Raw genomic sequence first — 26,629 nt, 5'->3', positions numbered from 1 at the left:
GCTGCCCAATCCCGCTCTGATCACAGGGGCTGCGCTGTGAGGGGTCCCCCCATTGTTCCCCTATCTGACCAGTAGTGGGGTCCCCTTTGGAGTCAGTCACGGGGAGGGACACGAGGTGCAGGACTTGGCAGAGAACTCCCGGGGCCTGATCCCCCCAAGAGCTCACAATCACCCCCCGCCCAAGTACTCCCTCCCAGCCCAGGACGGGGTCCCCCAGCCCCAGAGCACAGGCCCTGCCCCCTGCTGCCCAGGGGCAGGCAAAGCGCTCCCAGCCGCCCTACCAGGTAGGCGGTGAAGGCCACGTAGCCGGCCAGCACGAAGGCCAGGGGGACGTAGTAGGCCACGCTGCCCAGCGTAGGGATGTAGATCACCACGAAGTAGAGGTTAATGGCGCAGATCAGCCCGGCGATGAGGATCATCAGCGCCTTCCCGACGCTGCGGAGACCAGAGCCCCGGTGAGCCCGGCCCGGCCCCCTCCCGACAGCTGCCTGGGTGGGGGTCCAGCCTCTCTGACTCTGCATGGGCCGGCCCCGCTCCGCCCTGCCTCCGGCCCCGTGCAGGGGGGCGCACCGGCGCGGGAGGGTCTGACACGCGGCTGAGCCTGCCCGTGCGGGGCCGTGGCCAGGGCGTAGCTCCCATGCCCTGTGCTGCCAGCCCGGCTCTTGCAGGCCCAGGCCCAGGGGGGCGCGGCGAGCACATGGCAAGCACGGCCTGCCCACCTGCACCCACCTGCGACCCTCCCCCCCAACCCAGCCACGCAACTGGCTGAAGGATGCCCCGCCCCCAGGGCCTGAGGAACCCCAAAGGCCTCCGAAGTTCCGGGGTCCTGCTGCTTGTTCATTTCAGCATTTGGGGGGATCTGGGCGCCGGGCGCCCTGGGGAGGCTGCCTGCGCCCGGCGGGGAGGTGGGACCCCAGATACTCACACGCCGTTGGTGAACTCCTGCATGAGCGGCCGCATGCTGGTGAAGGTGAGAACCGGGAGAACGGCGAAAGGCAGCTGCAAGGCAGCGGGTCAGGGTGAGAGGGGAGGGGACTCTGCTCCCAGGTACCTGCCCCCGCCCCACCCCCCACTACCACGTCTGGCCCCCCCTTGCCTCCCCACCCGCCGAATCCGCTGTGCCCAAGGTCCAGGCCCGGCTCTCACCAGGATGCTCTGCAGCACATTGAGCAGGTCGTTCATCCCCGTCAGGTGGCTGACGTCCTTGAAGGCGGCGATGAAGACGGTGGGGAGGATGGCGAAGGAGCGGGTGAAGAGCACGCGGGCGAAGCGGGACCAGCGCAGCTGCAGGAACCCCTGGGGAGGGGACAAACGGGGGCGCCCCGTCAGTGAGCGAGAACGACACCGGGCGCCTGACGCCGCAGGGTCACTGGCGGGGAGGAGGGCCCCGGAGCCTGACCTGCCCCTGCAATGGCCGGACTGGCAACGTCCAGAGATCAAAAACCAGGAGACTGGCTCCAAAACTCATGAGATTTTTCAAAGCGATTCTACTGCGTTTTTCCGGGCAGGGTCTTGATGTTTGGGCTCCCCCGAGCCCTCCCCAGGGCGTGGGCGTGGGACAACCTCCTGCCTGGGCTGGAGACCGTGATTTCTGGCCCTGGCTGCAGGAGCTCTGACTCCCACCTCTGCCTGTCTCCTGCCCAGCCAATCATCCTGTCCCCTACCCGTTCTCTCCCCCCTCAACCCCGCTCAGTTCAGCCCCCCCTCACTTCAGCCCCCATCACCCCCACCACCTCAGTTCACCCTCCCAGCACTCGCTCCTGTGCTAAGAACCCACCATCAATACAGCCCCCCGCCCAGGGGCGCGATTAATTCCCGAGAGTCTGCAACGGGAGCGGAGGACACGCCCCGCCCTGCAGGATCGGGCCGTCCGGCTCTGGAGTGTCCTCTGCTGAGTAGACACCCCCCGCCTTTGGCCCCCCCAGCCCCAGGAGCTCAGCACAAAATAAAGAGCTTCCCTTCCCAAAGGCTCCTGCCCCCTGGTGGGGAGGGACGGCGCTGCCACAAGGAGCAAAGCTGGGGTTCAAACACACGTTAACTAGGCTCCTCACCACCCGCAGGAGTCACCCCGCCCAGGGAAGGTGGGTTAAAACGCCCGCTCGCCGCCCGCGTCCACACTGGGTTAGTGACTGGGTGAGCCAACCCGTGTTTCAAAGCACGCTCCATAGCCTGGGGATGGGTGGAGAATTTTGAAATTTTCGGTGTTTGTTCCTAATTGGAATGAAATCAAGTTTTGAAATCTCAAAATCTGCCACAAAATGGAATTCCTGTTGTCTACCCAGCTCTAATTAATGTCAGTGGGGAGTGAGTTCCATAAATTAACCTCAATAATCCTCTGCCCAGGTTAATATCATTAATAGCATGTGGCCATGAGTTCCATGGGTTGTCTATGCTGTCTCCCCATATCCAGTTGTTGTTACTCTCCCCTTAGCAGCTGTCACTGCAGATTCTGTTCCTCTTCCTGTAACTCAGGATTAAAAAGAAGAGGGTGTCTAACCCTGCTGAATCCCGCGCTGTCATATTTTTAAACTGCTACTCAGCAGAAAGAGGCTGTTAAAAGTTTCCTCCTCCACTCCCTTCCGTGAGACCTGCTGAGCTAAGCGAAGCTGTAGAATCGGGGCTTGCAAGGGCTCCGCAGAGGGCGCTTCAGTCTCGTGGTAGGACAGCAGCGCCCGGGAGAAGGGAACGTGCTGCCTCTGGGGTGGGGCGCCGCAGCAGCGAGCAACAACGCAGCCCGCCAGGTGTGAAGAGGGAGGGTGACGGGTTGATGTCTCGAAGTGAAAGCGCAGCGGGAGTTTTAGGGAGGCGACCTGAGTTCTGCAGACTGGAATTTGCAGAAATTTCCTGGGAATGGCAAGAGATCAGGGTCTTCCTTGCACCCCACCTTTGCACCTTAGCATTCCCACCAGTCTACAGACACTTATAGCTGCTTGTCCCGGGGAAGGGGCTGAGGGGAAATGGAGCAAACTCCCGATAACCCCGCAGTGGTTTTTCCCCAGTGAAACTGTGCCAGGCACCCGGCACCAAGCTGAGGAGTGTGGTATACATGCCTGGATTAGGGGGAGAGAGACAGACCCCTCTTCCAGCAAGTGCTTCCAATCTGCTTCCTTTCGGGGACAGAGAGCCGGCAGGCATGGGGGCATTTACTCTAGCTCCACCCAAGCTCCCAGAGCAGCCAGATGTTTCTGGTAAGAGGCTCAGCAGTGAAATAGTTAAACGGTGCGGTTGTTGGTGTCATTAGACTCCAGAGTCAACACCCCACTGGGGAGAAGGGGGCAGTTCACACCTGGCTCGGTGACGTGATTGGACGCAGGCTCTCTGCAGACTCAGGCAGGCAGCAGGGTCACAGCTACACGTTTCTCTTTGCAGCAATAAGGGCTGGAAACACCATTACACAAACCGAAGCGTAAATTGTGCAGAAGCCAGTGGGCCTCCGGGGAAGCGCTGGTTCCCCCCCCAGCCAGTATCAACCCCCGTCTCTCACCTCCATGACAAACTGCCCGGCGTAGGTCCCGGTCATGGTGGAACTCTGCCCCGCTGCCAGAATCCCGATGGCCCAGATATAGAGAGCAGCGGCGCCGAAGTAACAGCCCAGAATGACGCCCTGAAGGGGGACAGAGCGGAGCCCGTGTTAGCAGGGTCCAAAGAGGGACCCCAAGCTCTCCCCTGTGGGGTTGGGGGGGGGGGGCGGGATCTGCTCCCGGCCTCTCCTATGCCAGGCTGGCAGGTCAGGGCAGCTGTAACCCCTCGGTCCGGCTCTCAGCTGGAAGGGAGGTGGCAGGCCCTGGGAGTGATGGGCGGGGTGGGGTCTGAGTGTGGGTGTGTAAGGGGTGGGGGAAACAGAAGGGACCCTGATGACTCCAGCAGGGACCCGGGAGAGGACTGTGGGCGCCTGAAGGCTGAGGCCGGTGCAGGGGGTGCTGCCAGACCAGAGCCTGCCCTGGGAGACCAGAATGGGCAAACCCTCCCCCTCGCCCATGGGGCTAAGCCTTTTCCTGTGCCACTGAGCCCCACGGGCCCCCTCCCCAGCAGCCCAGCCCCAGCTCCCGGGGCAGGGGGGTGTCTGTGCCCCCGACTCACCCCTTGGTAGATGTCCACGGAGACCGTCTCGTTGTTCCTGGGGAAGATAGGGGCGTACTGGCTGACGCTGCTGTTGGCGCAAACGTTGTACTGAAACACACGGGGCGCGGGGGCCCACCGGTCAGGAGGCTGCCTGGCAAATGACCTCGCTGGGGTGGGGGCGGGGGGGGGGACTGGCAGGGGGCAGGAGCAGGCCGGCCCTACAGCGGGCTGAGCAATCAGCTGACCACACCTCCCCGCATCCCTGCCCTTAAGGCTGCCCAGGGCCAAGCGTGCGACGGCCATGCCCCCACGGCGGGACCAGCCCCACCTGCAGGAGCCTGTCAGATCCCGGGGGCGGGTGGCCCCCATGGCTGCAGGGTGGGTGTGCTCCCTGCTGCCCTCTAGTGCACGCCATGAGTCCGACAGGTATCAGCTCCCCCTAGTGGCTGGAGATGGGGGGGAGTTGCCCTGTTGGCTCCTGGGGTAGAGGCCTGGCTTTTTAGCATGGGAGGTCGAGAGTTCTAGTCCCCAGGGGAGCTGGTGCTGGTAGTCGCTAGGGGCTCTGGTGGGGCAATAAGCTTTAAACTCGGCCGAGGATGCTCACACAGCCTCTCGCAGGGCAGGGCACTGAGACAGAACCCCGGGGTTGGCGGCGGCTCAGCAGAGATGGTGGTGGGACCGGGGGCCTTGTGTAGGGGAGAAGGCCCCCCCCTGCCCCCTGGTGACGGATACTCACCACGTCCTGGTTGGTGCGGTGGTAGAAGGCCTGGCCGAAGACGGCCATGACGAAGAGGTTGATGAGGAAGGAGACGAAGAGGGCGATGCAGGACTCGATCAGGAAGTACTTGTTGGCCTCGCTCACCGCCTGCCGCTCGGAGCGCGTCACTTCGCGGGTCTGGGCGGGGGCACACAGCAGGGGGCACCGTCATGCAGCTGGCTAGGCCGGGGCAGGGAGAAGCCGGGCTCAGCAGCCTGGGACAGGGCTACTGGCCCCCTGGGGAGCCCTGAGCCCATGGCGGGGAGGGCATGCTCAGATGGCTCATGGGGCTATCATGGGACATGGGGTGGGGCGCAGCCTGGGGCTTGATGCCCCCACCCAACGGGGCGGAGGAGCCAAGCATGTCTCCTGTTCCCAGGGCACTGCCCCCAGTCCCACCCACTCTCCCACCTCCTGAGTATCCACCCTGTGGCCTCCCAGTCCCACGCTTCGCTCTCCGGCCCCACTGCATCCCCACCCCAGCTGGAGCAGGGGCAGGGAGTGCAACAGCGCCCCCATCTGGCAGGTCAAAGTATTGCACCCATGGCCTCCTGATGCCGCTGATGGCTGTGACTCCATGGTGCACGCACCAGACCCCCTGAGGGCTACAGAAGCGCCCCCCAGGACGAAGGGGGAGGGCCATTGATTGGCACCGATGGCAGGGACAGGCGCCCACCCCTGAGCCCTGACCTTGACCAGGGAGGAGTGGAGATAGATGTTGTGCGGCATGATGATCGCGCCCACGATGCCCACGGCCTGCAGCAGCTCCTCCCGCCCGCAGCCGCGGCAGTAGGGGAAGAATATGCCCTTCAGCACCTCCGTCTGGACAGGCCGTACCACCACGTACTGGGGACAGAGGAGGGGAGAGCGGGCTGAAGCCGGGTCCTGCACGGACACCAGGGACCCGCCGCGCTCGGGGGCACCTCACGGGCAGGCTGAGGTGAGGTTCCCACGGGGGCACTGCTGATGCTGCCCGTGCCAGCTCTCCCACAGAACAGCTCCAGTGAGCCTGGCTCCGGCTCCACGACCCACTCTGCCCTTGCCGGCAGTGGTAACGCTGGCCGGCCAGGCAAAGCGCCAGTGAGCGAGCAATCCCCCGAACAGCTCCCGCTGGGGCAGTCCCCCTCCCCAGCTCCATGACACAGGAGTCCCCGCCGGGCCCGACGAGGTCACAGCACACGACCACAAGAATCCCCACCCCACGCCGTGGGGGGCAAAGCACTACGAGACGCCCTAGCCAGGGCGCAGGGCCGACGCCCCGAAGCCCACGGTCTCTAATGATGGCAAGCAGCCGAAAGGCAGCACCTCCCAGCACCCTCCCAAGGAAAAGCACCGGCTGCCAGTTTGTTCTCCCTGGAGGGGATGTTTCCCATCCAAATAGTGATCAGGCATCCCCCTGCTTAGCTTGTGAGACAAGCAAGGACCCCGGTCCAAGGAAGGGATTGCAGCTGATGCACCCCTATAAAAATATCTAAGTCCCGCACTGAGGGGCTGGTAGCTGCTATGTTTGGGAGCAGGCCTGTGGAGCTGGTGCAAGGGCGGCCAACGCAAACTCCAGCCCGGGCGAGAGGAAAGACGCGCCCGTCTGCTCCCCCCACCCCAGCGCTTCCCAGAGCAGGCTCCAGCCGTGCCCAGTGCACTGAGATTTCTCTTTGGCCAGACGGGTCTGTGAGACCAGACAAGGGCTGCCCAAGTGGCCCCTCCGTAACACGGGCAGCGTGGATCCCCACCGCGGCGCGCTCGCTGAGCACAAGTGCAAGGAGCCTAACCGGGTTTAAGAGGGAGCGTGAGAAACCTGTGAGCGGGATTAGCTGATGGGGTTGCCTGTGATAGCAGGGGACTGGACTCAGGAGGCACCTTCCAGTCGGATCTTCCTGCTCCCCCTCGGCCACTCGTGGCCTCTGTGGATTCTCAGCCTGTGGTCGTGGCCCGAGGCAGTTCTGTGGTGAGAACTCAGTGCCGTTCCTCCTCTGCCCATACGCAAGGGCTGGGCAAGGCAGCGCTAAGCACAAAGGAGCGGGGAAATGTCTCTTTACCTCGTAGCCAAAGGTCACTGCCATGATAGTGATCAGGAGACCGAAAAAGGCTTCCAGCTTCCGGAGACCTGGAGGGGAAATGGAGAACAGGGGAGCTCCACACTGCAGCCGGGCTCAGACAGGCAGCTCAAACCCAGCCCCTGGGACCAGGCCGCACGTTTGGCTTGGGGACAATCTCACAAACTCGGAGAGTCTGAGGCTGGAAGGGACCATCGTGAGCATCTCGTCTGACCTGCACCTCGCAGGCCGCAGAACCTTGCCCACCCACCCCTGTAACAGACCCCTGCGCTCTGGCTGAGTTCCTGAGTCCTTAGAGCATGGTCCAAAGACTTCGAGGGACAGAGAATCCACCCTTTGCTCTAGTTCACACCAGCGAGTGACCCTGGCCCCATGCTGCAGGGGAAGGCAACCCCCCCCCAGGGTCTCTGCCAATCTGACCTGGGGGGAATTTCCTTCCCAATCCCAAACCTGGCGATCAGTCAGTCCCTGAGCATGTGGGCAAGACCCAGCAGCCAGACCCCTGGGAAAGAGTTCTCTGTAGTGACTCAGGGCCCTCCCCATCCGGTGTCCCATCCCCGGCTGTTGGGGATATTTGCTGGTAGCAGTCGAAGGTCGGCTACCTGCCATTGTAGGCAGTGTCATCATCCCAGCCCCTCCGTACACTTATCACGCTCAGTCTTGAAGGCAATTAGTGTTTTTGCCCCCACTGCTCCCCTTGGGAGGCTGTTCCAGAACCTGGAACAAACCTTGGTTACAAACCGTCCTCCAATTTCAAGCCAAAGCTTATTGATGGCCAGTTTATATCCAGGTGTTCTTGTGTCCACATTTGCACTTAAGTTAAATAACTCCTCTCCCTCCCTGGTATTTATCCCTCTGACGTATTTATAGAGAGCGATCATCTCTCCCCTCAGCCTTCGCTTGGTCAGGCCAAACAAGCCGAGCTCTTTGAGTCTCCTCTCAGAAAGCAGGTTTTCCATTCCTCCGATCACCCTAAAAGCCCTGCTCTGTACCTGTTCCCGTTTGAAGTCATCTTTCTTAAACCCGGGAGCCCAGAACTGCACACACTGTTCCAGATGAGTCTCACCAGTGCCTTGTATAATGGTACTAACCCTTCCCTGTGTCTAGTGGAAATACCTCGCCGAGGATCGCATTAGCCTTTTCACAGCTTCATCACATTGGCAGCTCACAGTCATGCTGTGATTGACCAATACACCCAGGTCTTTCTGCGCCTCGGTCACGTCCAACTGATACCTCCCCCGCTTATAGCACAAATTACTGTTGTTAGTCCCTAAGTGCCCAGCCTGGCACTTTGCACTGTTAAATTTCATCTCATTTCTATTACTCCAGTTTTCAAGCTGGTTCAGATCTTCCTGTATGATATTCTGGTCCCCTTCATAGTGGCAATACCTCCCGACTTTGTGTCATCTGCAAATGTTATTAGCCCACTCCCACTTTTTGGGCCAAGGTCATTAATTAAAATCAGGTTGGTCCCTAGACTGTCCTCTAGTAACCTCCCTCCAGCCCGTCAGTTCCCCTTGCAGCATGATCCATCATAGCCTGTGTGATGCAGGCCCGTGGTTCCCAACATGGGCCACACTGTGTCAGACCCACCTCTCTCCGCCCCCTGGCTCCCTCACTGCCGGCAGCCCCCACGGTGCAGATCTCACCGGGCCACCTGTGTCTCCCTTCCATCCTGCCGAGAAGTTGCCGCCCTCTGACTTGGGTCCTGGCTGGGTTGACGCCACGGAGGAGATGAAGCCACCCCCCCGGCAGGGAGCGCGGCGGGGAGCTGAGTATTTTGTTAAGTGTTGAGTTGATTTTTAAGAAGTCCCAGGAGAGGCCAGGGCTACAGAGAGCAGCAAGCTGGGCAGATTCGTAGCCAAGAGAGGAGGCAGCTTTGCACTGGGAAAGGGAGCATGGAACGGACCAGCCTGGGAAAAGCCTCCTTGTTCTGCAGCTTCCTAACCAAACACCCTCCATCTAAACTGGGCAGGTGGCACCCGCAGCCCCCGCCCCCCAGCCCGGGGTACCAAGAACTTACCGTATTTATCCAGGAAGAGGAAGACGAGGGTGTCGATGATGGTGATGAGGACTCCGCCCCACAGAGGGATGCTGCGGGGGGGCGGAAATCAGAGGTTACTGCTATGACGAAGGCGGGGGAGGGTCATTCCTGACGCTGTCTCGTGCTGGACAAGCAGCCCCGTTGCTAGAGGAAGGCACGGGGAGGGTTCGTCTCTGCTTGGGAAAGGCTGAGCTGCGCTTTCTCTTGCTGAGTGACTCTGTCTCCGGTGCACGAGCATTCAGGGAGCGCGACGCGCTGGGCTAAATCCAAGCCCCGGAGCTCCGGCGTTAAGAGCAGGTTGCAGAGGGACGCTGGCTTCGTAGAGCCTCAGGCCAGAAGGGGCTGTTGTGACCATCTAGTCTGACGTCCTGTAGGCCACAGGACTTTCCTGAATTCACTCCCGTTGGCGCTAGGGTGGATCTTAGAAGCACAGCCCATCCTGATTCACACCTGGCCAGCGATGGAGCCCAGGGGGCTCAGGACTTTGGGTAACAGGGCTATGCAGCTTTGGAGGGATCTGGCTGGAAGGCAGCCTGGTTTGACAGCAACTAAAATCTGTCTCTGGGTCCTGCTTCTAAACCCAGTCTAAAAACCACAGGCAGTCTCAGGAGAAGGCCCAGGACTGCCTGAGCCTAGAGCTGGAGTCTCCGCGTGCAAGCATGCGGGTGAGGAAAGCAGGCAAAGCCCAGCTCTGAGATATCTAGCTAATCCTGCCTCTCTTAGAACCAGCTGGTCCTGCGTTTGGTCCCTGGGGTTAGGAATCAGCGCTGCTAACATGAGGATCCGGCACGCTACAGGGATCGTGTAACACGCTGGCTTGGTTTGTACCTGTGATGTCACCCACAGAGAGGATAAGGGACTCACTACTGCTGCAAGCTCAGGGAGCGCTCTTTTAGTTCAGGTCAGGGGGCTGAAGGTCCCTGGGGTTCTAGGCCCGGCCTCCCCAGCACCCAGGAGTAATTGTGGGTGTTACCGTCCGGCCGAGAGGAGGCTGAACGCGATGGCCGTCCCGATCACCTCCTGCATGTCGGAACCAATGATGGCGATCTCGATCATGATCCAGAGCAGCACGCGTGGTACCTGCAGCAAACAGGGCCACTGGCACAGTCAGGAACCCCGGCTGGCCGGCGTGGACTCCAGGCTGGGGCTTCACATAGCCAGGGACCTCAGAGCACTTTATCTAACCTTGCAGCCCCCATGTGACCCATGTTACTACCCCCATGTTACAGATTGGGAAACTGAGGCACAGAGACATGCCCCGTGCCATGCATAGAGCTGGGAATAGAACCCAGGAGTCCTGGCTCCCAGTTCTAACAACACACCTGCCCCCTCCGAGCTGACAATAGACCCAGAAGTCCCCAGTACCAGTCTCCCCTACTAGACCCCTGCCCAGAGCTGTGAACAGAACCCAGGAGTCCTGATTGCAAGTCTGCTGCTCTAACCACAAGCCCACAGTTCTCCTTGCAGCTGGCTGCTCTTCTGCTACAAGCAGTGATAGTAGGAGGGGTGGGTCAGGTCTGATTTTCTGGGGGTTTGGGGATCATTAAAAAGTCACTGGTGAGGCCCCATGATAACCCCCCTCTCCTCTGGGGTATAATATACGGTTGGATTCCTCACCCCTGATTGCAGAGAGCTCTGACGGGGGAACAGCCTCCCGCTTCCTAAAGGGCTTGTCTGCTCCTGCCGTTCATTTGAGCTACCCAGGAGCTTAGCGAGGTAACCATATACTCCACTTGACGCTAACCCCACACTCTGGTCAGCCCTCCCCTCGGGAAGAACCTGGCGTGGGCTCGCTCTGCGTCTCAGAGCCCCAGGGCTGTTTGCCCAGGGTTAATTAGGATTCTCCCTAGCCACATGTCTTATGGGCTCAGTGTGTCACGGAGTGTGGGGGAGTCCAGGCCCTGCACCCCTCTTCCTGGGATTCACTGAGACTCTCAGCCCGCCAGTAAAACGGAAGGTTTATTGGACAACAGGAACACAGTCCAAAACAGAGCTTGTGGGTACACCCAGGACCCCTCAGTCAAGTCCTTCTGGGGGAGCAGGGAGCTTAGACCCCAGCCCTGGGGTTCCCTGTGTTCCTCCACCCAGCCCCAAACTGAAACTAACCCCCCCCCCAGCAGGCTCCCTCCTGCAGCCTCTGTTCACATTCCTGGGCAGAGGTGTCACCTCCCCCTCCCCCTCCTGGCTCAGGTGACAGGCTCTCAGGTCTCCCATCCCCAGGGCACATTCCCAGGTCAACACTCCCCCCTCCCTGCTGCGTCACATCCTCACACAGTTTTCAGAGTAACAGCCGTGTTAGTCTGTATTCACCAAAAGAAAAGGAGGACTTGTGGCACCTTAGAGACTAACCAATTTATTTGAGCATGAGCTCTCGTGAGCTACAGCTCACTTCATCGGATGCATACTGTGGAAATTGCAGAAGACATTATTATATACACAGACACCATGAAACAATACCTCCTCCCACCCCACTCTCCTGCTGGTAATAGCTTATCTAAAGTGATCATCAAGTTGGGCCATTTCCAGCACAAATCCAGGTTTTCTCACCCTCCGCCCCCCCACAGACAAACTCACTCTCTTGCTGGTAATAGCCCATCCAAAGTGACCACTCTCTTCACAATGTGTATGATAATCAAGGTGGGCCATTTCCTGCAGAAATCCAGGTTCTCTCACCCCCTCACCCTCCTCCAAAAACCACACACACAAACTCACTCTCCTGCTGGTAATAGCATATTTATATAATATATAATATATATATATATATATAATCGTATATAATGTATAGTATATAATATATATATATAATAGTATATAATGTCTTCTGCAATTTCCACAGTATGCATCCGATGAAGTGAGCTGTAGCTCATGAAAGCTCATGCTCAAATAAATTGGTTAGTCTCTAAGGTGCCACAAGTCCTCCTTTTCTTTTGTCACACAGTGTGACTTTAAAGTTTGTAGAATTCTCTAGGGAATGATCCCCACGTTCATTGAACGGGCTGGGCTAGCAGGGGGCTGCAGGTCGGGACTGAGGGGCATCACCAGAGCCCACACAGAGTGTGTGTGTGTTTGTAAAGCACCGTCCTGCACTGTAGCTGGTTGTGTCCAATCCCACCAGCCCCACCCTTTCCAGTGACCCCAAATCCACCCAAGGGTTGAAAAACCCAACGCAGCCATTTGATGCTGCAAAGCCGGGCACGAATCTGAACTGCGGGGCTGGCGACCGAGGCCAGAGGAACCCAGACAAATGGCTGCAGCCTCCTCCTGGGCTCGCTGAACTCCTGTCTCGCCGGCCAGCGTGCCCGGGCCAATGTCAACAGCCTGGGGGCTCTCCCTGCAGCCCAGCCCGGGCTCGCTGCTCTCCGGACCTCGGTGGCCGAAGCTCCCCGCCATCCGCCCCTGCGGGGTGAGGCTTCCGGCTGCGACCCGCGGCGCCCGCCCGGGGCCTCGGCACTCACCTTTGGGTAGTACTGATAGCAGACCTCGCCCAGGTCCATTCCCGTGACGACACCCAGCCTGATAGCCAGCCGCTGGCACAGCAGCCCCAGGATGGTGGCCCAGAGCAGCACCCACAGCAGCTAGAGCAATGGAGGGGCAGGCTGTTGGAGGGCAGAGCGGGCACGCGCAGAGCCTCTCAGCAGGGGCTCCAGGAGCCAGCCCAGCCCAGGAGAGATCAGGAGACAGAAGCTACAGCAAAGCGCCGGCAGCTTCACCTGAACACACCAGCCCTGGTCCTGTCCCCAGGGGAGTCGGTGGTAAAACTCCCATTGACTTCACTGGGGCAGGCCCCCTGCCTGCAGGCTGAATGACTCTGGGTCAGCGAGGGATAGCCTGGCCCGGTGCTTCTCAACCAGGGGTCCGGCCCCTCTAGGGGGCCTCGATCAGGTTTCAGGGGGGCTGCCAAGGAGGGCCAGCATTAGACTCGCTGGGGCCCAGGGCAGAAAGCCGCAGCCCCGCTGCCTGGGCCTGAAGCCGAAGCCTGAGCAATGTGGCTTTGTGGGGACCCCTGTAGCATGGGGCCCCAGGCAACTGCCCTGCTTGCTACCCTCTAACACCGGCCCTGGCTTGTGTATGCAGAAAACTAGTTATTGGGGCACAGGGGGGCCGTGGAGTTTTTATAGCATGCCGGGGGGGGGGGTTAAGAAAGAAAAATGTTGAGAACCTCTGGGCTAGGGGTCCGGGAAGGTCCCCTCCATACCCCAGACAGGACTTTGAACCCACCGCAGTAGAGCCAGACCCCAGGGAACCCACACCAGAGCCAGCGTGAGCAGAGAGGGGGGAGCTGGGGCTGTGGCCTCAGTTGTGTGGGGCGGCTGGGTGTGCGGCATACACCTGCTACCTCGTTACCTTAATGATCGGTGCTTGCTGGGGGGCTATTGTGGTAGAGCCTGCAAACCCCAGACCTGGGATCATGGCCCCGTAGTGCAAGGCGCGGTACAGACCTGTCCCAAAGCGCTGGGAGCCCCAGGGTGGTATTGACGGACGCGCACCCGGGGCGGAGCGGCGCCGGCCAGCTGCCAGGAGGCTGACACGTGCTTCGGCCGCCAGACACGTGGTGCCTATGGTATGGCAAGCTTGGCCCACACGCCAGTCTGGCACATCCCCTACCCCATGAGCCGTGCTGGGAGCCCGGTGCCTGCAGGCAGCCAATGGAGGATGCTCTCCTGGTCGCCCGCCATGACCCGGCCTGGTGCTGTTAGTGGCCAGCTCCCAGCTGGCTGTTACGAAGGGAGCCACCTCGGAGGAGCATTACACAAGGCTGCTCTTCCTGGCTGAGGCCGGCACGGGTGTCACTGGCCAACGCGCCCCCCCCCCACCGTGCCCCGCCCCCCCCACTCACCTTGAACCCAGCGACGGCCCCGCACTGCAGGTCTGACTCGATGTTCCCCGGGTCCAGAAAGGCAATGCTCATGAGGAACCCAGGGCCGGTGAAAGCCCACAGCTTCCGGAAGCTGAAGCCGGGCTGTGAAGGGAAAGTTGCATCGGGGGTTAGGGCAGAGGGGAAGCAGCCATCATGAGCCCCCTGTCCTGGCTTCCCCGCTGCTCAGCATAGGGGAGGCGCGGCTCCGAAGGGTCAATCCCTCTATGGCCCCCACGGCAGGGTTGGAATGCGCCGGCATGTGCCACGCTGGGCGACGGGCACTTTGCAAAGCGCATGCCCCAGATCTCCGCAGCTCGAAGTGCAGAGGAAGAGACCAGGCTGGGGTGGCGGGGCTGGGGAGGGGCAGGCGTGGACTGATGGGATACGCAGGCCTGTTGAGTGACACCTGAGGGCAGCATCCTGCCACATCCCCCACCCCAGCCACAGGTTGGTCCCACAACCCTCCCCCGGGGTGCCAGCCGCTGATTAAAGGAAGCTGGCTCTAATGCCAGAGGCCAGAGACGGCAGCACTGCACCTGGGACTTTGACCCAGGGAATTGGTCTCAGAGCCGTCCCTGAATAGCCCGCTGCTGGAGCTGGCCTGTGGTGGTTACCGTGGCCAGTGTGAGCCCCACGCCCGGCATCAGACAGGTTCTGTTCCCAATGCACCATCATATGCCCAGCTGTGTAGCCGCTCCTCTAACTCAGCTGGCAGGGCCTTTTGCTTTGGGGACTGGCGACCGGGGGTTCGATCCCCACTGCCGCTCGGTGGTGTCTGTGGGGAGGTCCGTGTTACAGCAGCTTGGCTAATGGGATTAATTCTTCCATTGCCCAAGCTGTGCCCGCAAGGTGGGTTAGGGCGAGCTAAGGACGTCACACAGGGTGTGACATTTTTCACAGCCTGAGCAGGGTGGAGGCCAGGCCTGTGTGTGGCCCCCATGTGTCACATCCACCCCGCTTCCTTTTCCCCGACCCACGAGTTCCTTCCGTCCCTTCTAGCGCAGGAAGGGCCTGCCCCCTCACCTCCTGACTCCCAGTTCCTCTTTCTTAACCCTGGGAGCGCTGTCCTTGGCTGAGGTCAGCATCTCTCTGGTCTCGTGTCTCTCACTTTCTCTGATTTACGAAATGGTGCGGGCCGGAGGGTCTCTATCTCCCACCAGAGGGTGGGGATTGGACCAGCCTGGCCGTGTCCAGGCCATCAGCACTAGGGTCTCTAGGCAAAGGCAGCCCCAACTCCTGGCACCAAGGGGAGATCGGCCTCTGGACACATGCCCCCACCCCCGTCAGAGGGCAGGAGATGCAGCTGCCCTGAGTCAATCGCCACAGCAAAGCTCTCCCCAGCGACCCCCTGGTACCTGCCTCTGGTGCCCACTGGGCACTCAAGCGGAGCTGAGCGATGGCCATGGGGGGCTGGCTCTCCCATAAAGACACAGGAACCCACCCTACTGCCAGGCTCGGTGGGCTGTGGGGCGCAGGGAGTGGGACAAGACTAAGGGGTCTGATGGGGAAACCCCAGGTCCCCCCCGCAGAGAGTTACTCCCCATCCCAGCCTCAGCCCCCACTGGGCTGATAGGATACGTCAGTGCCGTCTAGCATGGCAATGGGGCAGGCTCCCCTCCACCTTGCGGGGGCAAACTCAGTCTAGCGGGAGACAGGAGATCACTCCCCAGGGCCCATTTGGTCCTGGTCCTCTCTGCTGGGCCTGCCAGCCAGGTGCTGACTCCATGGGTGCTCCGGGGCTGGAGCACCCACGGGAAACAATAGTGGGTGCTCAGCACCCACCAGGCACCCGCGGATCAGCTGTTCAGCGGCAGGCAGGAGGCACTGGGGGGAGGGGACAGAGCGGGGGTGGGAAGAGGTGGAGTGAGGGTGGGGCCTGGGGGGGCTGAGTGGGGGCAGGAAGGGGTGCAGTGAAGGTGGGGCCAGGGGGGCGGAGAGGGGGCAGGAAGAGGTGGAGTGGGGGTGGGGTCTGGGGGGGCGGAGTGGGGGACAGGAAGAGGTGGAGTGAGGGTAGGGCAATGGGGGAGGTGGCGGAGCGGGGGCAGAAAGAGGTGGAGAGAGGGTGGGGTCTGGGGCGGGGCGGACTGGGGGCAGAAAGAGGTGGAGTGGGGGTGGGCCATGGGGGTGGTGCGGAGTGGGGGCAGGAAGAGGTGGAGTGAGGGTAGGGCAATGGGGGAGGTGACGGAGCGGGGGCAGAAAGAGGTGGAGTGGGGGTGGGGCCGTGGGGGTGGTGCGGAGTGGGGGCAGGAAGAGGTGGAGTGAGGGTGGGGCCTGGGGTGGGGTGGGGCGGAGCGGGGGACAGGAAGAGGTGGAGTGAGGATGGGGTCTGGCGGGGGCGGAGTGGGGGGCAGGAAGAGGTAGAGTGGGGGTGAGGTCTGGGGGGGCGGAGCGGGGGCAGGAAGAGGTGGAGTGGGGGTGGGGCCATGGGTGTGGTGCAGAGTGGGGGCAGGAAGAGGTGGAGTGAGGGTGGGGCCTGGGGTGGGGCGGGGCGGGGCGGAGCGGGGGACAGGAAAAGGTGGAGTGAGGGTGGGGCCGTGGGGTTGGTGCGGAGCGGGGGCAAGGCCTCGGGGCAAAGCGGAGGAGTGGAAGCACCCCCCGGAAAGAAGAAAGTCGGCGCCCATTAGGAGCCTGGTTAATTCCCCCTGAGATTTTGAAACTTAGCCACTAGGAACTGGTGTGAACCCCCCTCGCCCCTCAGCTCATGTCACCCGGGACAGCAGCACCTGGTGATGGGTGCTGTGCCAGGACCCGGGGAGAACTCTCCATGACCACCACCCTGGCCGGGATTGGAGCTCCTGCCTGAGAGGTCAGCCCAGCTCCAGGCCCTGAGCCATAAGATCCCCCAGAGATGGGCCAAGCCAGCAAACCCAGGATTCAACCCCCACTTTGCTTTCCAGGGGTTGAAACCAGGATCTTAGTTCCCATCCACATTCTGCATGTTGAGTCCAGCTCCAGTCCCTGGCTGGGGTTTGTAACGGTGATCGGCAAAGGGAGAATATTGGGACAGGCCCACTGATGATGGATGAAAAAAGCTTGAAAGGGATTTTTTTAAATGTTTTTTTCTGCTTATTTTTTTAACCACAGAAAATACCAGGCATGTCAGCTCCTATCTTCCCTGCATTTTGACGGCAAATTCTTTGGAAACCCAGAGACATGCAGCAGGAGGCCTTACCTGAAAGAGGCCGGGCTGTTAAGCCTTTCACACGGACAGCCTTTCTCCTAACCATCCTCAAGGCATTTGAGTTCAAGGGGTGGTAAGAAAACAGAGCACTAAACAGTCTGAACAAGACTCACTTCCCCTCCCAGCTAAGCGGGTTTCACTTCTGCACGGTGTGCGCTGTCCCAATCCTGCTGGCGCGCCGGGCTCCCCGGAAATGCAGTGAGGACACAAAGCCTGAATTTGTAATGCCAAGAACTCCCTTCCTTTTAAAAGCCCAAAACAAGAGCCACCCTTGCCCCAGTTCTCAGCACTGCAGGTCACCATCCCAGTGCAGCCTCTCATGGGTATGTAGCAAAAACACTGCGTGGGTCTGTTCTCACTAGCATCCTGCTTGGAAGAACCAGAATGAAACTTCTTCCATTTCGCCTTTCTGGTGTTGGAGAAAAGCCCTGGTGGCTCGGCTCAGACGGGAATCACAGGCCAATAGGCTGCCCTGGTATCCCCTGTGCCTGGAAACCCCCACTCACCCACCGCAGAGGAGCTTTGGGGTCCGTGGATGTCAGTGGGGACACAGCGGAGGGACCACGGGAAAGCCAGCGAGGGGAGGCGCTGTGTTCTAGTGGCGAATGCATCAGTGCAGACAGCAGGAGACCTAGGGGCTAGTCCTGCTTTTGACTTGCTGGGTGACCTTGGGCCGGTCGCCGCAGAGCGCTGTGCCTCAGTTTCCCCATCTGTAAAGTGGGGCTAATGCCCCTCGCCATGCAGCGTTGAGAGGTAAAAAAACGCCATGGAAGAAGTGCAGATGATTATTATTAGTGACCAGGCCAGCTCTGCCTCACTGTTACAGAGCTCAGCACTTCCACGAGGAGCTGTCCATCCAGAGATCTCAGAGCACTGCAGCAAAGAAAGCCAACAGCATGAGCCCCTGTGTACAGTAGGGGAAACTGAGGCCTGGAGCCGGGCTGTGACTGGCCCACAATAAAATAGAACCCAGGCATCCTGACGACCAGCCTGGTGCCCTATGGACTGGCCCAGTCTGCCTCCCCACTTCAAGTGCCTGCTATGCTTGTGGCAGTGGGGAGATCAGACCTCCGTGCCGAGACATTGGTGGGACCTACCCCTCCCACATCCGGGATGGCGATCTTCTCATCCAGGTACGTCTGATCCCGGCGTGGCTGCGATTCTGGGGGTCCCATTGTGCTGTAGTTCTGGCCCCTCTGATTCCGCCGCTGGGACCTCCCGCTGCCTGGGGAAGCCAAAGCAAAGGAAAATCAACGAACGTGTCCATTTCACTCCAGCATCCTCCGGGGAAGGCATAACTTGCCCCCCCCATCCCCACCCTGAAATATTGGAGGGTGCCCCCAGAAATCCTGTCACCTGATATGGACAACTGCACTCACCCCGCAGCTGTGGCTCGGCTCCTCCGCTGTGGGGCTGGGCCCAGCTCCCCGTGCTGGGCGTCGTGACCTGGTGCGTGGGGTCACAGCGCCCTCAGGTTTGGCCTGGCAGGGGAGCATAATGTGACCCCGCATGCTGGATCACATCGGTTTGGGGTCCTTCTCAAATAGACAGCCCGGGGCAAACTGCTCCTTTCGCCCCCCACTCTGAGCAGCCCTGCCCCCCCCATGGTACCCCCGCCAATGGGATGCAAACGCACTGGGGGTAACGTGCATATGGCTGCAGGCACCTCTGGGTCCCCCTACCTGTATCTTGCGCCTCAACTTCCAGCAGCTTCCCGGGGGTGCCAGGGCAAGGAGAAATCAGTACATTGCTATTCCGTCACCTTGGTAACCAATAACCGGCTCCTGATGTCCAGCCGCAGAAGGCTGGTGCCCGGGTGGCAGGTTCCAGGCAGGCAGAGCTACTGCGGCTGACTCACTCTGGTGTCGGCTCATGTGGGGCCCACTAGCATCAACCCAGGGGTACAGCAGGGGTTGGGGACTCTCTCTGCGCCAGAGGGAACTAGGGGCTTGCACCAGGGGGCTCCTACAGGGAACTCCCTAGGAACAAGCCATAAGGCTTAAAAAAAATGTTTTTTAAGTACATCAGAAGCAGGAAGCCTGCTAAACAACCAGTGGGGGCCCTGGACGATCGCGATACAAAAGGAGCACTTAAAGACGATAAAGGCATTGCCGAGAAACTAAATGAATTCTTTGTTTCAGTCTTCACGGCTGAGGATGTGAGGGAGTTTCCCAAACCTGAGCCGTCTTTTGTAGGTGACAAATCTGAGGAATTGTCACAGACTGAAGTGTCACTGGAGGAGGTTTTGGAATTAATTGAGAAACTTAACAGTACCAAGTCACCGGGACCCGATGGCATTCGCCCACGAGTTCCGAAAGAACTCCAGTGTGAGATTGCGGAACTGTTAACTATGGTTTGTAACCTGTCCTTTAAATCAGCTACTGTACCCAATGACTGGAAGATAGCTAATGTTACGCCAATATTTAAGAAGGGCTCTAGAGGTGATCCTGGCAATTACAGACCGGTAAGTCTAACGTCAGTATCGGGCAAATTAGTTGAAACAATAGTAAAGAATAAAATTGTCAGACACATAGAAGAGCATAAATTGTTGCACAAAAGTCAACATGGTTTCTGCAAAGGGAGATCATGTCTTACTGATCTATTAGAGTTCTTTGAGGGGGTCAACAAACATGTGGACAAGGGGGATCCAGTGGATATAGTGTTCTTAGATTTCCAGAAAGCCTTTGACAAGGCCCCTCACCAAAGGCTCTTACGTAAATTAAGTTGTCATGGGATAAGAGGGAAGGTCCTTTCATGGACTGAGAACTGGTTAAAAGACAGGGAACAAAGGGTAGGAATAAATGGTAAATTTTCAGAATGCCGAGCGGTAACTAGTGGTGTTCCCCAAGGGTCAGTCCTATTCAATCTATTCATAAAGGACCTGGAGAAAGGGGTAAACAGCGAGGTGGCAAAGTTTGCAGCCGATACTAAACTGCTCAAGATAGTTAAGACCAAAGCAGACCGTGAAGAACTTCAAAAAGATCTCACAAAACTAAGTGATTGGGCAACAAAATGGCAAATGAAATTTAATGTGGATAAATGTCAAGTAATGCATACTGGAAAAAATAACCCCAACTACACATACAATGTGATGGGGGCTAATTTAGCTACAACTAATCAGGAAAAAGATCTTGGAGTCACCGTGGATAGTTCTCTGAAGAAATCCAAGCAGTGTGCAGTGGCAGTCAAAAAAGCAAACGGGATGTTAGGAATCATTAAAAAAAGGATAGAGAATAAGACGGAGAATATCTTATTGCCCTTAGAATCATAGAATATCATGGTTGGAAGGGACCTCAGGAGGTCATCTAGTCCCACCCCCTGCTCAAAGCAGGACCAATCCCCAACTAAATTATCCCAGCCAGGGCTTTGTCAAGCCGGGCCTTATAAATCTCAAAGGAAGCAGATCCCACCACCTCCCAGATAACCCATTCCAGTGCTTCACTACCCTCCTAGTGAAATAGTTTTTCTTAATATCCAACCTAGACCTCCCCCACTGCAACTTGAGACCATTGCTCCTTGTGCTGTCGTCTGCTATCACTGAGAACAGCTGAGCTCCATCCTCTTTGGAACCCCCTTTCAGGTAGTTGAAAGCAGCTATCAAATCCCCCCTCATTCTTCTCTTCTGAAGACTAAACATCCCCAGTTCCCTCAGCCTCTCCTCATAAGTCATGTGCTCCAGTCCCCTAATCATTTTTGTTGCCCTCCGCTGGACTCTTTCCAATTTTTCCACATCCTTCTTGTAGTGTGGGGCCCAAAACTGGACACAGTACTCCAGATCAGGCCTCACCAGTGTCGAATAGAGGGGAACGATCACGTCCCTCGATCTACTGGCAATGCCCGTACTTATACATCCCAAAATGCCGTTAGCCTCCTTGGCAACAAGGGCACACTGCTGACTCATAGCCAGCTTCTTGTCCACTGTAACCCCTAGGTCCTTTTCTGCAGAACTGCTGCCTAGCCATTCGGTCCCTAGTCTGTAGCGGTGCAAGGGATTCTTCCGTCCTAAGTGCAGGACTCTGCACTTGTCCTTGTTGAACCTCATCAGATTTCTTTTGGCCCAATCCTCCAATTTGTCTAGGTCCCTCTGTATCCTATCCCTACCCTCCAGCGTATCTACCTCTCCTCCCAGGTTAGTGTCATCTGCAAACTTGCTGAGGGTGCAATCCACACCATCCTCCAGATCATTAATGAAGATATTGAACATTAATGAAGATATTGCCCCAGGACCGACCCTTGGGGCACTCTGCTTGATATCGGCTGCCAACTAGACATGGAGCCATTGATCACTACCCGCTGAGCCCGATGATCTAGCCAGCTTTCTATCCACCTTATCGTCCATTCATCCAGCCCATACTTCTTTAACTTGCTGGCAAGAATACTGTGTGAGACCGTGTCAAAAGCTTTGCTAAAGGCAAGGAACAACACATCCACTGCTTTCCCCTCATCCACAGAGCCAATTATCTCATCAGAGAAGGCAATCAGGTTGGTCAGGCATGACCTTCCCTTGGTGAATCCATGCTGACTGTTCCTGATCACTTTCCTCTCCTCTAAGTGCTTCAGAATTGATTCCTTGAGGACCTGCTCCATGATTTTTCCAGGGACTGAGGTGAGGCTGACTGGCCTGTAGTTCCCCAGATCCTCCTTCTTCCCTTTTTTAAAGATGGGCACTACATTAGCCTTTTTCCAGTCATCCAGGACCTCCCCCTTATATAAATCCATCGTACGCCCATATCTTGAATAGTGCATACAGATGTGGTCCCCTCATCTCAAAGAAGATATGCTGGCATTAGAAAAGGTTCTGAAAAGGGCAACTAAAATGATGAGGGGTTTGGAACAGGTCCCATAGGAGGAGAGATTAAAGAGGCTAGGACTTTTCAGCTTGGAAAAGAGGAGACTAAGGGGGGATGTGATAGAGGTCTATAAACTCATGAGTGGTGTGGAGAAAGGGAATAAGGAAAAGTTATTTACTTGTTCCCATAATATAAGAACTAGGGGCCACCAACTGAAATTAATGGACAGCAGGCTTAAAACAGATAAAAGGAAGTTCTTCTTCACTCAGCGCACAATCAACCTGTGGAACTCCTTGCCTGAGGAGGTTGTGAAGGCTAGGACTATAGGAGGGTTTAAAAGAGAACTGGATAAATTCATGGAGGTTAAGCCCATTCATGGCTATTAGCCAGGATGGGTAAGGAATGGTGTCCCTAGCCTCTGTTTGTCAGAGGGTGGAGATGGATGGCAGGAGAGAGATCACTTGATCATTACTTGTTAAGTTCACTCCCTCTGGGGCACCTGGTATTGGCCACTGTCGGCAGACAGGATGCTGGGCTGGATGGACCTGTGGTCTGACCCAGTCTGGCCGTTCTTATGTTCTTATGCCTTTTACAGTTAGTCCCCGTATGTGCACCAGGTATGTGCACCTGGTTTGGAGCAGGGTTACTCCCTGCCACCTCTCCAGACCAGGGACACCTATTCCCGGGGCTGGCAGGGAACAAATAGGGCTGAGAACCCACCCCCGGCTCCTCCTGTGTATTCCTCTCTTTCACCCCCCTCCCCACCCAGCTAGCCCGTCTCCCACCCCTCCTCTGACTGGCAGCCCTATGAGGAACCGGATAGTGCATAAGGGGTAGGAGCTGCCTGGCTCTGGGTTTCTCTTTAATGGAGCAGAGAGATTCTCGGGGCTACACGGAGTTTGTTAAAATCGGCTTTAAAAGGACCGAATCCATTAATCCCAGAGGAAGGGCCCAGCCGGCCCGCATAGGACTTGGGGAATTGTTATTGTTTATATTCCCATAGCATTAAGAGGTCCCAGCCAGGATCACAGCCCACCGTGCTAGGCGCTGTACATGCACATGGCAAGAGACAGTCCCAGCTGAAGAGCTCACAGTAAGAGATAAGAGAAAGGAAGGACCATTACTCCCATTTCACAGATGGGGAACGGGGGCTCACACTGTTAAGTGATTTGGCTGCCATTACACATATACAGATGGGCTGAGTAGAATTTTCTTTACAAGGATCTGCAAAGTTCTGGCTTTTCCCCTGCTGCATTCCCATGGGAGCAGGATCCCCTTCTCCCCACCATCGGACTGAGCCTGTTGCCAGGAAGTGGTGGTTATCTGCCAGCCCCCACCAAGATTGAAAGTGCCACCCAGCGTTTTGGGGATACCAGGACAGCGTCTGGTATTTCAAAAGGTGTCAAGTTCAAAACTATTTTATTTGAGCATAAGCTTTCATGAGCTACAGCTCACTTCATCGGATGTAGCTCACGAAAGCTTATGCTCAAATAAATTGGTTAGTCTCTAAGGTGCCACAAGTACTCCTTTTCTTTTTGCGAATACAGACTAACACGGCTGTTACTCTGAAAAAAGTTCAAAACTGGTCAGAGGAAACAACTCTGTCCAACAAAGGGAATTAGACTGCGGAACTCATTGCCACAAGAAGCAATTGAGGTCAAGAACTTAGCAAGATTTTTTAAAGGGGCTGGATATATGTGTGGCTAACAAGAAGATCCAGAGTGATCATGCTAAGAAAAGCTCTGGGAGGGTTATTAAACCACCCTCTCCAGGTCCTGCGCTGGTCTCTTCCTATTATCCAGCATCGGCTATTGCAGGCTTCTAATGCTTTCCTCTGGAGCAGCCAGGGCTGGCCGCTGCCCGAGACAGGATACCGGGCTAGTGGGACGTGGGACAGTCTGGCAACAGTCTGGCAACGCTTGCAATCCTGTGTCTGAGAATTCATCTGTGCATGTTTTAATTAGCCCATTAATCCTTTAAGGCACCCGATGAGTACCCAGATCAGGGCCCTGTGGCATTGGGTGCTGCACAGATGCAGCGTGAGAGCCAGTCTCTGCCCCAAAGAGCTAACAGTCTAAACAGACAGTCTGTCCTGGGGGGTAGGAGCGGGGAAGGGACTGATCAGAGCGGTGGGCAGCAAATGGCATATTAGAGCAGCCAGCAGTTGGGCTTGTTTGATTTCCTTCGGGTTTTGTACTAGTTTTGGGTGGGGTGTTGCTGGCGGGGGATCAGGCCTGGATCCTGGAAAGTCTCGTAGAGACTCCAGCGGGGTTTGGTCCAGGCCCACAGTTAACAGAGGGTCAAAGGAAGGAGGAGGGGGCAAAGGAGGCGAGGGGGTGGGAAGCAGGGCAGCTGGAGAGAGGCTGAGGTGAAGATCTAGGGAGGGGATCGGTGGGAACAGCTGCTCAGCAGAGGGCAAGGAAGTTCACTGGTGTTTCCCTTGGAAGGGGAACTGAAGAGCGAAGTTGGTGGCATGCTCTGCCCACACTGTCTGCATCCCTGTCCCTGCAGCTGGCACCAAGCGGGGAGGAGGGATCGAAGGGGAACCGAGAGCAGTGCGCCGGGTCATGCCAGCAAAGGGAGCCCTTGGCAGGGCTTCCATTCACCCCCACGTCCGATCCCATTTGCCCCATGGCTGGTCCCTGAGCCCCATCCCCCTGGACACCACGTTTCCTGGCTGCCAGGGGCTCCAAGCGGGGGGTGCGGGGGTGATGCTCCGGGCCAGGGGAGGCGGAGAGCCCCTTCCCAGACACGGCCCATGCGTGGGAGTCCGGCCCCCAAACCCCGGGGCCCAGACTGCAGGGAAGGCCCCTGCCCTGGCCCCGAGGGGATGGGCTGCAGGGGATTTCCCCTCGGGCTCTGAAGCCCCGGAGCCCCGGCTGCGCTGGCTCTGGCCTGCCGGGGGCTCTGGGGAGACGGGGAAGCAGCCAGGAGCGCAGCGCCCAGCCTGGAGCGGGGAGAGCTGGGGGGAAAGGGACCCCAGCGGGCCGGGGGTCAGATGGGGCCCGGGGAGTGGGGGGTGGGGGGTCCCGGAGCTGTCCGGCAGGAAGAACCGACGGGAGGGGGCGCTCACCTGGCTCCGGGGGCGCCATGTGGGCTGGGGTCCGACGGTCCCGATCCGGGGAAAGCAGCCCCCCGCCGCCCGCCCGGCAGCTCGGCGCCCCTGGCCGGCCGGAGGAGCCGAGGAGGAAGTGCCCCAGGCTGGGAGGGAGCCGAGCTTTGTGCCTCTCCCCCCGCCCCCCGCCAGCGCTGAGCTCAGGGACGCATCAGCATCGGGAAGTCCGCAAGTGCCTCCCTTTCCCTGGGGGCGGGTTTGGGATCACCCCCCCCCCCCCCGGCTCAAACGCGGCGAGGACTGGCCCTTGCTACCGACGAGTGGCCCCGGGCAGTGAGTCGGGGGGGGGGGGGGTCCTCAGCCGCCCCAGCCGGTCAGGTGCCGGGATGGGTCCTAAGGCTCGGGGTTGAGCCCGGGGGAGGGGGCGGCAGGAGGGCAGCTCAGCCGGCCTGTGGAGAAAGAGGGTGGGAGACCTCAGGACTTGAACCCAGGGCCCTTCATCAGCATTAGATACACACACAGGCGCTGTGCATGGGGTGGGACATACACCTAAGAGCCGCCAGACTGGATCAGACCCAAGGTCCGTCCAGCCCAGTGTCCTGTCTGCCGGCAGTGGCCAGGGCCAGGTGCCCCAGAGGGAGTGAACCGAACAGGGAATCATCCAGTGATCCATCCCCTGTCGCCATTCCCAGCTTCTGGCAAACAGAAGACTCAGGACACCATCCCTGCCCATCCTGGCTAATAGCCACTGATGGACCTGTCCTCCAGGAACTTATCTCGTTCTTTTTTGAACCCTGTTATGGTCCTAAAGACAAACCGATTTATCTGAGCATAAGCCTTCATGGGTAAAAACCCCACTTCTTCAGATGCCCCTGAAGAAGTGGGGTTTTTACCCACAAAAGCTTATGCTCAAATCAATCTGTTAGTCTTTAAGGTGCCAGCGGACTCCTTGTTGTTTTTGTGGATACAGATTAACACGGCTACCCCCTGATACTTGTTATAGTCTTGGCCTTCACAATGTCCTCTGGCAAGGAGTTCCACAGGTTGACTGTGTGCTGTGTGAAGAAATACTTCCTTTTGTTCCTTTGGAACCTGCTGCCTATTAATTTCATTTGGTGGCCCCTAGTTCTTGTGTTATGAGAAGGATTAAGTGACACTTCCTTATTTACTTTCTCCATATCAGTCATGATTGTATAGACCTCTCTCATATCCCCTCTTAGTCGTCTCTTTTCCAAGCTGAATGTCCCAGACTTTAATCGCTCCTCATACAGAAGCTGTTCCATCCCCCTAATCATTTTGGTTGCCCTTCTCTGTACCTTTCCCAGTTTGGATGTATATCTTTTTTGAGATGGGGTGACCAGAACTGCATGCAGCATTCAGTATTCAAGGTGTGGGCGTACCAAGGATTTAGAGAGTGGCATTTTCTATTTTATTCTCTATCCCTTTGCTAATGATTCCCAACATCCTGTTCGCTGTTTTGACTGCACATTGAGCAGATGTGTTCACAGATCTAGCCACGATGACTCCCAGATCTCTGTCTTGAGTGGGAACAGCTAATTTAGACCCCATCATTTTATATGCAGAGTTGGGATTATGCTTTCCAATGTGCATTACTTTGCATTTATCATCATAAATTTGTAAAGCTTATGCTCAAATAAATTGGTTAGTCTCTAAGGTGCCACAAGTACTCCTTTTCTTTTTGCGAATACAGACTAACACGGCTGTTACTCTGAAATCTGAAACCTTTGTATCATCTGCAAACTTTGTCACTGCGACCTTGCACTCCATATGATTTCATGAAAATATGCTAATGAGTGTGAATCTAATG

At 57.8% G+C, this 26,629-nt stretch overlaps 1 protein-coding gene across 1 annotated transcript in view; it reads right to left on the bottom strand.

Moving 5' to 3' along the window:
* Positions 1 to 24,944, bottom strand: part of SLC11A1 (solute carrier family 11 member 1) — a 29,538-nt gene extending 4,594 nt beyond the window's left edge. The window contains exons 1-14 of the mRNA XM_037912980.2: positions 24,820 to 24,944; positions 18,054 to 18,181; positions 13,755 to 13,877; positions 12,373 to 12,492; positions 9,891 to 9,997; positions 8,897 to 8,967; positions 6,856 to 6,923; positions 5,510 to 5,665; positions 4,799 to 4,957; positions 4,081 to 4,170; positions 3,485 to 3,604; positions 1,147 to 1,296; positions 926 to 999; positions 282 to 435 (exon numbers count right to left, since the gene is read on the bottom strand). Of these exons, the coding sequence (XP_037768908.1) occupies positions 282 to 435; positions 926 to 999; positions 1,147 to 1,296; positions 3,485 to 3,604; positions 4,081 to 4,170; positions 4,799 to 4,957; positions 5,510 to 5,665; positions 6,856 to 6,923; positions 8,897 to 8,967; positions 9,891 to 9,997; positions 12,373 to 12,492; positions 13,755 to 13,877; positions 18,054 to 18,181; positions 24,820 to 24,838 (1,539 nt within the window). The 5' untranslated portion in view covers positions 24,839 to 24,944. The remainder of the gene's footprint in view (positions 1 to 281; positions 436 to 925; positions 1,000 to 1,146; positions 1,297 to 3,484; positions 3,605 to 4,080; positions 4,171 to 4,798; positions 4,958 to 5,509; positions 5,666 to 6,855; positions 6,924 to 8,896; positions 8,968 to 9,890; positions 9,998 to 12,372; positions 12,493 to 13,754; positions 13,878 to 18,053; positions 18,182 to 24,819) is intronic.
* Positions 24,945 to 26,629: the final 1,685 nt, after the last annotated feature.

This window comes from Chelonia mydas, chromosome 11 (genome assembly GCF_015237465.2).
Source record: "Chelonia mydas isolate rCheMyd1 chromosome 11, rCheMyd1.pri.v2, whole genome shotgun sequence".
NCBI lineage: Eukaryota > Metazoa > Chordata > Testudines > Cheloniidae > Chelonia > Chelonia mydas.
Note: the sequence above shows the minus strand (reverse complement) of the source record. Positions and strands in the feature narration are given on the sequence as shown.